Source organism: Lottia gigantea (assembly GCF_000327385.1).
Source record: "Lottia gigantea unplaced genomic scaffold LOTGIsca_266, whole genome shotgun sequence".
Lineage (NCBI taxonomy): Eukaryota > Metazoa > Mollusca > Gastropoda > Lottiidae > Lottia > Lottia gigantea.
In genome coordinates this window covers 92996-103632 of record NW_008708829.1, presented here as the reverse complement: position 1 = coordinate 103632, position 10637 = coordinate 92996, and the positions used below count along the sequence as shown (strand labels likewise).

The 10637-nt window shown below is 32.3% G+C and overlaps 1 protein-coding gene across 1 annotated transcript in view; it reads right to left on the bottom strand.

Annotated features, from left to right (window-relative positions):
• Positions 1 to 200: 200 nt before the first annotated feature.
• LOTGIDRAFT_144836 (hypothetical protein) overlaps positions 201 to 10637 on the bottom strand; it is a gene marked incomplete at both ends in the record, with an annotated part of 65091 nt that continues 54654 nt past the window's right edge. Inside the window, 2 exons of the mRNA XM_009056169.1 lie at positions 201 to 395; positions 1332 to 1570. Coding sequence (XP_009054417.1) covers positions 201 to 395; positions 1332 to 1570 — 434 coding nt within the window. The remainder of the gene's footprint in view (positions 396 to 1331; positions 1571 to 10637) is intronic.

Genomic DNA, 10637 nt, shown 5'->3' with positions numbered 1-10637 from the left:
GCTCACCAACTTTGCAATAAGGGCATAGTGGTCTTGGACTTCTGAGTCAAAATAATAATTGTCCACAATTCTTCGTTACAGTTTGTGAATTAAGAAAAGGCGTTTCCTCGGTAGTTTTTATTTATTTAGTTCATCTAATTAGTCTGTTTCAATGAAATTTCTGTGATATCCACAATGTTATATTCATAATGTCTAAATTCTTATTTATAATTACCTTCTGAACTAGTTAGCTGAAATTCTCTTTCAATCGCTCCATCATCGTCTGATTTAGATAACCATCGATTACACACAAACTCATAATGTCGACCTTTAGATGGCAAATCAATACTTACTGTACCTAAGTACCACCCAGGGCCTGGCCCGGAGTTATCATGTTCTATTTTAATTCTTTCAATCTAAAATCAGACAGTCAATAATCTACTAGTAATAGTAATGTAAATAATGTAAGATATTAACAATGAGTGTTTCCTTGTCAACATTCAAAACAACATAAATCAACTGGAACTATAACTAAAAGGTTTAATTAATAGTCTAGTTATTAGGGTAGAAATTTTGAAAATGAATTGTATTCTGTCAAAATAAAATACCAAACAATAAAAAAACATTTTCTTAGAAATCCAAAGAATTCTAGGAGTAAAAATAGACTTGTGGGATTTCAAAGAAACGTTCAAGTGAGAGGCATTTCTGGGTATCAGTCGGTAATGTATTTTTCCAACATATTTCAGATATGCCGAATCGGAAAAAAACTGTTTCAAAACAAAATTCTGGGTTCTGTACCTCAAAATTTTCATATCAAATAGTCTGCTATAAGACTTTCATTTAAAACTTTTTATATTTAATATTAAAATCTTTTTCGTTTCCAATATTAACTACAGATTGTCAAAATCTCCTATGGAAAGTTAAAATCAAGATAGTGGACCTCAGCCAAATGCGGAAGGTAAAAACGAAACATCCATTTTAAGTTTCATCAAAATCATTTGAAAACTAAGAGAGTAATAGCATATTCAAGATTTTGGGACAAGGACAATAACTCTGCTTCTAAAGGTCGAAAATAGCTCAAATTCGAACTTCGTTTTATAAATATGTATACACATACCGAATTTCATTTGATTCCATAAAAAAAATCTAGTTTTTAGAGCGTTTACAAGCAAATGTTGACGGACGGAAGGTGGTTATGATCTACATTAGCACCCAAATTTACGATAAAAATAAACACCAATAAAAACAGTGTTAAGATAAGATAAAAGAAATACAAGTGAAACCCTGCTGCAAATTTTGTAGAAAATACTTTATGTTCAGTCTCTATTTCTATGGTTATCGGATTTCCTTACCTGTCCAATGACTGGAGCTGTAAGTATAAAAGTATCAATGTAGTTTCGTTTAAACGGATCAGAATGATTAAGAGATTGGTCTAGTTGTAAAGGACCTGTGTCTCCACGACTACCATAAATTCTCAGAGTAACTTTGGCGTTGGTCCCTGCGTAAACTACATCTCCTGTTTTTACTTCTACTCGATACGAGGTATCTGAAAAACCAGTCAACAATTTCATATATGTTTTCATTAGAAACACTCTAAGTTTGGCAGTATTCATCTTCACAATGATCAAGATATTACATCTTCATTTTCTACAATGATCAAGATATTACATCTTCATTTTCTACAATGATCAAGATATTACATCTTCATTATCTACAATGATCAAGATATTACATCTTCATGTTCACAATGGTCAATATATTACATCTTTATCTTCACAATAACCAATATATTACATCTTCATCTTTACAATGATCAATATATTATATCTTCAACTCTCTGGTTTACATGAGAGAGGTTGCTGCAGAAGTGGGACCTGAAAGGACACTTCCTGTCTTATGATGCTTGTAACATTGATCAGCTTTATACATCCTCTGAGCATCAGTCTAATACAATTCAAAAAGTCGTTTGCACTATTATCATTATTAATAAATAAACCAAGTACTAACGATCTGAACCGCAAAACGCAACCCGAAATACGTCGTAAATTAGAAACGAAAAGATTTCTGAAATTCTATTTGTTTTTCTATGTGTCCAGCCTATTTCATCAACATGATTTAACTTTCAACGTGGTGGTTAAAATAGTGACTGTACTTCGCCTATGAACACGAAACAGTTCTAGTTTCAGCACCTCTGTTGAAGATTAGGATAGGTGTTCAGTAACAGTGTTCTACTAATGCTAGATGAAGTTATGGAGAAAAGTAGAACGATGTAAATAGTTTTTAATATCAAACTTTACCTTCGGGTAAAACCGTAACCATACCAACATCTACTATTGGTGAATGTGGAAACTGATTATAAACATAGCATATCTGACGCCCTTTATGATACGCAAAACCAAAACATACGTCATCGGCTAAACAAGAGTGTGCACATCGTATCCGTCCAGGTAAAACTTTATAATCATAATATCCTGAAAATAGTTGGTCATTTGAGAAAGAGACATAAGTTCTAGAGATTATCTCAAAAGATTCACCAATTACAAATATAAACATACATCTCAACAATATCGACAACATTTTCCTCGGTTTGACTTGACGATACGAAACAATTGATTCTGAAGATAGTGACTTTTCTGCGTTAAAAGAAACATGCATCAATTTTATTATTATTGATTGCTGTACAATATTAAAAATTATTATTTTAACTGACTTCAATAATATGAAGTAAAGAAAATGACTAAAGTAGTTCAGTAGGAATTCAGAAAATAAAAAATACAGATTACATTTGTACAGTCTTCGTTGTGATTATTATTTTAAAAAGGATTGTTGTGCTCTATTGTAGTCATATAACTCATATTTTTATAACAAATTACCCTGTTCTTATCGACAATAGACTGATATAACGATTTATTAATGATTTGGTTTTCAAGAGGCTGTATTAGCAATTTAAGTCATTAGATGCTATGTATCAAGTCGAGAACATAGACTGTTGTTAGTTGCTCTATATCGAGACGAGAACATAGATAGTCTGTTGTTAGATGCTATTTATCGAGACGAGAACATAGATAGTCTGTTGTTAGTTGCTATGTATCGATACGAGAACATAGATAGTCTGTTGTTATCTGCTATGTGTCGAGACGAGAACATAGATAGTCTGTTGTTAGTTGCTATGTATCGAGACGAGAACATAGATAGTCTGTTGTTAGCTGCTATGTGTCGAGACGAGAACATAGATAGTCCGTTGTTAGTTGCTATGTATCGAGACGAGAACATAGATAGTCTGTTGTTAGCTGCTATGTATCGAGACGAGAACATAGATAGCCGTTGTTAGTTGCTATGTGTCGAGACGAGAACATAGATAGTCTGTTATTAGCTGCTATGTGTCGAGACGAGAACATAGATAGTCCGTTGTTAGTTGCTATGTATCGAGACGAGAACATAGATAGTCTGTTGTTAGTTGCTATGTATCGAGACGAGAACATAGATAGCCTGTTGTTAGTTACTATGTATCGATATGAGAACATAGATAGTCTGTTGTTAGCTGCTATGTGTCGAGACGAGAACATAGATAGTCCGTTGTTAGTTGCTATGTGTCGAGACGAGAACATAGATAGTCTGTTGTTAGTTGCTATGTGTCGAGACGAGAACATAGATAGTCTGTTGTTAGTTGCTATGTGTCGAGACGAGAACATAGATAGTCCGTTGTTAGCTGCTATGTATCGATATGAGAACATAGATAGTCTGTTGTTAGCTGCTATGTGTCGAGACGAGAACATAGATAGTCTGTTGTTAGTTGCTATGTGTCGAGACGAGAACATAGATAGTCTGTTGTTAGTTGCTATTTATCAAGTCGAGAACATAGATAGTCTGATGTTAGTTGCTATTTATCAAGTCGAGAACATAGATAGTCTGTTGTTAGTTGCTATGTATCAAGTCGAGAACATTGGTAGTCTGTTGTTAGTTGCTATTTATCAAGTCGAGAACATAGATAGTCTGTTGTTAGTTGCTATTTATCAAGTCGAGAACATAGATAGTCTGTTGTTTGTTGTTATTTATCAAGTCGAAAACATAGATAGTCTGTTGTTAGCTGCTTTTTATCGATATGAGAACATAGATAGTCTGTTGTTAGTTGCTCTATATCGATACGGGAACATAGATAGCCTGTTGTTAGATGCTATTTATCAAGTCGAGAACATAGATAGTCTGTTGTTAGTTGCTATTTATTAAGTCGAAAACATAGATAGTCTGTTGTTAGCTACTATTTATCGATATGAGAACATAGATAGTCTGTTGTTAGTTGCTATGTATCGATACGAGAACATAGATAGTTTGTTGTTTGTTGCTATTTATCTATTCGAGAACATAGATAGTCTGTTGTTAGCTGGTATGTATCGATACGAGAACATAGATAGCAGTAGTATATGAGCTTATAAATTGGTCGCATTTCATTTCATGGGGAAAATGCAACCAATATATAAGCTCCCAAAAAGACCTAATATCCCTACATTTCATAAATTCTTACACTTAAAGACCTAAACTCCCTGTAAATTATTACACCCTATTCTCCCTACATTTCATACACTAAAAACACCTTCAATCAATTTCCTACATTCCATCAAAAAAGAGAGTATATGAGCTTATAGATTGGTCGCATATGGAATTCCCCATTCCATTTCATTTCATGGGCTCAATCTATAAGCTCCCAAAAAAGACCTAAATTCCCTACATTTCATAAATTCTTACATTAAAAAACACCTTCAATCAATTTCCTATATTCCATCAAAAAAAGCATATTAAAATAATGTAGAAGGGAGAAAAAACAATTTTCTACTCAAATTTAAACCTTAAAAATGGCAAAAAAATACTAGATCCAATCTTTAGATTATACTATCCAATTCGTTATTCATTTAACAAGAAAAAAGAGGATTATATTATCATCTCACCAACTGTTGGTTCTAAATCCCAATTGAATGATGGTGGTAGATTTACCTTCGAAATAAATTCATTATCGAATTGGTTGCTTCTTTCCGATGCTTATTTCAGATGCGATTTCAAAATAAAAGATGGAACTCCCAATGAAAATCGTGTTCCACAAACAAATACAACGTTAGAAAACAATTTCTTTTCATCTTTATTTAGCGAGATGGTTTTGGAAGCTGGTTCAAATCCCATAGAAACAATCAAACATCCTGGGGAATTCGACACAATGTTGAAAACAGTTTTATATCCTAAAGATTTTGATTCAGTTTCAGGCTGGATACCCGATGTTGGCGATGGAAGTATTTTAAAGGAACCGGTAAGAAATCTTGCAAATGATGCTGATTTAGCTAGAGTGAGAGTTGTTGCTCGAAACACAATAGAAAGAGTAGGACGAGCTGCTAATCATGGATTCGAAAAACGAGTACTTCAGTATAATAATGTTGTTGAGAATAAAAGGTGGGGTAATTACGTAAATTGGAAATTATATCCTTTATTCGGTCTGTTGGAACATAGAAAAGTTTCCATAGGCTTACCATATAAAATTCATCTACAAAGAGAAATCAACGACGATAAGATATTCTTTGGAGAGAATGGTTCAGATGCAAAATTAGAAATAACGAATCTCCAACTTTTTCTACCCGTAATAACACCATCAATTGAAGTAGAAACGAGAATATTCAACTCGTTAACTAAAGATATTGAAATAGCTTTTCTTCATCGCATTAAACCAGCAAGATATTTAATAGTTGGTTTCAAGAATTTACCAGATTCTCAATAATAACAATAATGTCTTCAGAGTGGCAATGAACCAAACTCAAGATCCTTTAATCCATAAAGTTCAAGTAAGTTTAAACAACGATAATTATCCTAACCAACCTTTAACAATTAATCCAACCACAAAGGATTATAATGAATTGTATAGAAACTATAAAAATATGTGTGAATTATTCGGAAATCTACCTCAGTTTGAATATGTAGATTTTGCACTTTATCATCCAATCTTCTGTTTTGATCTATCAGCTCAACAAGAAGATCTTTTCAAAAAAGGAGTGAACATAAATATTCATATTGAAAAACACAAGGTGATGTAACAGGTTATTGTTTATTATTGGAAGAAGCAAAACATTTAATTGAAATAACAGATAGAAGAATGATAAGAATTGAGTAAAAAATACACCTTTAAAAATGAAACAAGAAACTTTAGTCAAGAAAATAATAGAAGCTATAGAAACAGCTTCACCAACTACAATATCTTATAATGGTAAAAAAATCAGCATAACTAAAAAACTTATTGATAAATATAAATATTGTGAAGTCAGAGACGATATAGACTTAGAAAGAATTGACGCGAACGCAAAAGAAGGTGGATTTATATTTTCCCTACCTTTAATATTTAGTGGACTTATTGCAGCCGGTACAGTAGCTGGTGGTACAGCTGCCGCAGTCAAAGCTGCCAACGCAAAGAAAGCTGCTGATGCAGAAGCTGCTGCTACAAAAGCTGCCAACGCAAAGAAAGCAGCCGAAGATCATAGACACAATTTAGTAATGGAAAAGTTGGCAGCAGAGGTTAAAAAACCTAAAACGGAAAAGAAAGGTTCAGGAGTGGGAGAAATGATAGGCACAATGAAAGAATTTGGAAAAAGTTTTAGTGAAGAAACCAAGAAAACTGTTAAACAAGGATTAAATAAATTAGTAGATAGTATTGACACAGGAGAAATCAAAGTCAAACATAAGGGTAATGGAATATTTTTAAAAAACATACACACTGGAGAAGGAATATATCTTTCAAAGTATAAAGGAGAAGGAGTGATTTTTGGAACAAATTAAAATAATAAAAAATGGGTAAAAAATTTAATCATTCAGAAATATTTCCTAATAACCCAATGCTCATGTGTATATGCGGTAGTTCTGGTTCTGGGAAAACTCATCTCACTTTTAACATGTTGACAACACCAAACCTTTTAGATTTCGATTCTTTGTATATCTACACAACAACAACAGAGCAATCGTATTATCAATTCCTCAAAGCTTTAGAATATCTACCGAAGAAAGATGTTCAAGACCTATTTCAATATTACGAAGAAAACGAAGAAGAAGAAGTAGAAATAAAAGATTTCATAAATAACTACATCGAAGGAAAGAAACCAACGGATATAAAAGTTTTTCTTACGAAAAATATTAATGATCTAGATTTGTCTAAAATTGATAGCGATCGAAAGAACTTACTAGTGTTTGACGACTGCGTAGCGCAAAGAAATCAAGCTGTTCAACAAGAATTCTTCACGAAAGGAAGACATCACAACTGTCACTGCATATACCAATCCCAATCTTTTTACGGGATGGATTCTATGTTCATTAGAAAAAATGCGGATTGTTTTTTATTATTTGAATTAAACGACAAAGATTTATCTCAAATCGTTCAATCGATAAATCACGGAATGGACAGAGATACATTCAAAAAAGTTTGTAAAGCTCAATGGAGAAATCCAGATGATCATGGACATGTATTTGTAAATACTAGAAAACCTGAGAGTTATGATCGACATATGTTAATTTTATTTTTTTTAAAAATGAGTAGCGATTGGAATAATATTTTAAAAAGAAATAGAGAATATATCAAAGCTAAGAATAAAATAAAGACCCAAGTTGAAAATAACAGATTACAACAACTCGGATTAACGGAAAATCTACAAACTCTATTTCAACCCATATTAAAATCTCAAGAGGATATTAAAAGGAAATTAGAATATAAACCTTCTATAGAACCTACACCTCCTATAGAACAGCCCAAAGCGATTGAATATCATGGTATTATAATTAGGACAGTAGATGATGTAAAACATTATTTTTCAAACCCTGACCCAGATTTACCAAAGAGCATTTCACCAATAATTGATGAAGCGGGTTTGTTGTTCAATGGATTTAGAATAAGATTTAGGGCAAATACCCCCGAATTTATAATCGATACAAAAGATTATATATAAACACATTAACGAAAGGATTAATAGATTTAATGAATGGCGAGGATGTTGGTATTGCCGATTACAAGGATTTAGTAGCATACTCCAAATTTCTAAATGCAAGAAGAAAGTCGGGACCCGAAACAAGAAGATCGAAAGAAGTTATATATATAACAAAAGTTATATAGCAAGATGAGGTAGATGATTATGCTGAAGAGCATCCTCCTATCACACAAGAAATAGACGAATTCGAAGATATGGTATCTGGAGAAGGTATAACGTTTTTATCCGACAACAACGAGGAACTACTCAATAGATCACGAGTAATATTAGCGGCAATGAAGGGAGGACATCGATCGCACAGACAATATAATGAAGTGAATTGTATATTAAAAAGACTCCTAGAGAAAGGTATTATAGATAAAAATGATTATAAAAGCGTGATTAAAAATGTCAAATAAAGAACAACTATTCGTCATCACCTCGAATAAATCAGACATCAAATTGTCTCTAGATTATGAGTACGAACTCGATCGCAATCAAGAATATGAATTGGGATTAAAGTATTTCTCTGTTTACAATTCCATTAGAAATATCAACGAAAAAAATAACCAAATAAAAATATCAACAGATAATGGAGTTACATTCAAAACCATACGTTTACTACCAGGAAGCTACGAATACATAGCCATTAACGAATACTTATCTGAATACGCAGGAAGCGTCAATGGTAAAAACAATATTGAATTCGAAGGTAATTTGAATCTAAACAAAATAAAATTGATATTAAGAAATAATTGTCAAGTTGATTTCAACGTAGAAAATTCATTGAATACGTTACTAGGATTTGATAAACGAGTATACACCCAATCCACTTTAGCACCACACAAAGCTAATATCGAGAATCGATGTGATAAATATACATTGCAATTTAATAAACGGTGGATTTTTCAATAAATACAAACGTCAGATTATTTACAGTCTTCCAACATTCACTGTACCGATAGGATATGGAATTATAGAGAAACCATTTCAAACGACGTATTTACCACTTAATTCCTTTATGATTAAAGATATAAATCTGGAAATCAAAGATGGTAAAAATAGGTTTATAGATTTTGGTAACGAGGAAATTGTTATTCAACTTCATTTAAAACAAAAAAATTAACACTCTTCATTCTCTTCTTGAATAGTTAGATAATCGTGATCATCAAATTCATAGTTTTCATCTATGTTTAATTCTTTTCCGTCGTTGTAAGGATATATAATTCCTTCTTCATTCGGTGCTTTTCTCTTAACGGGATTCAGATAACTTCTGAAAAATTTCTTTTGTTTTTTATTAGGTATAACTATTCCATCAGTAAAACTTTTAACCCAAGGTTTCTTAAATTCATTCGTTACGTCATGTCCACTAGCTAATCGAATATAATCTTCGATTTATCTTTAGAGTAACCCTTAAACGTTTTCTTTTCTTTTAAAAAAACACCATCGGAAGTTAGAATGATATTATATTTTACTTTTGGCGCTAAATATAAACCAAATATGATTCCACCATCACCATAATCATTCTTCCCTTTGCTATATTCGTTTTCAGACACCAACCCAGCTTCATTTAATTTATCCCAATTGCTAGACGAAATGTATAAACTATCAGTATCTGTATAGTATATTTCCGGCTTATAAAATCCATCTATTACGTGAATGAAATTGTTTTTTTACTGTGAGATAATATAAATGCACCTAAATGAGCGGGTGTTAATCTAGTAAAATCCTTTGGAGGAACAAACTCTTTTTCTTCTTCATTCATCTCAACTATATATTGACTATCATTTACTTTTCATAGCTTTTGACGTGTGAATCGAAGTTGGCTTTAAAAGTCGCTTCACTCCATAGATGTCTCGATGTATTTATATCCTTCTGAATAGATTTACCGTATAAGGAATTATCTAATAATCTCATGCAATTACTAGCAACCATGTCTACTTCTTTTTTGTATTTATTCCTTAATTCCTTCAAAATTAAAATATAACAATCTGTATGGTGGAGTTTTAAAATTTTCTTCGTATACTATTCCATCTAATATTCTAATAATTTTACCACCGGATTTCACTATTTCTTGAATATCAACTGATGTTAAAACGTCGTGACAGAAACCATTTCTGAATCTGATTTTAGTGCCAGTTTCCTTCTTACCTATTCTATTCGTAAAAGTTATTTTATCTTTAGCTGGTATGGGTTGAAAGAACATGTTGGTAGGATATTCAAACCAGACTTTTAAAATAGCAGTTCTAGGTCTGAATTTTTGTTTATTGAAGAGTTTTACAAATTCTTTTTCTTCTTCTGGTAGAAACGCTCTTGTACTTTCCGCTTTAGGATATTCACCTTCTGTCATGGCGGAAGCGTACAACCCATTAGCGTCAAATGCCATCAGTTTAGAATAGTCCAGTTCTTTGAGTTTAGCGTGAACTTCCGTTTTATCTTTTGGGTTAACACTGTATTCTTTGAATAAATCTATTATTCCTCCGTGTCACTTTCATTGTATTCTTTTAATATGGCGCAGATCTCATTCATTTTATCCGTTTCAAATGATTTTCGATTTGCCGAAACTCTTCCTCCTTTAATACTTTGTCTGATAAAATATCTTATAAAAGGGTGAGTATGCGAGTAAACTTTTTCTACGTTTTCTTTTTCGGTGTGTTTGGGAACCATTCTAGTAGT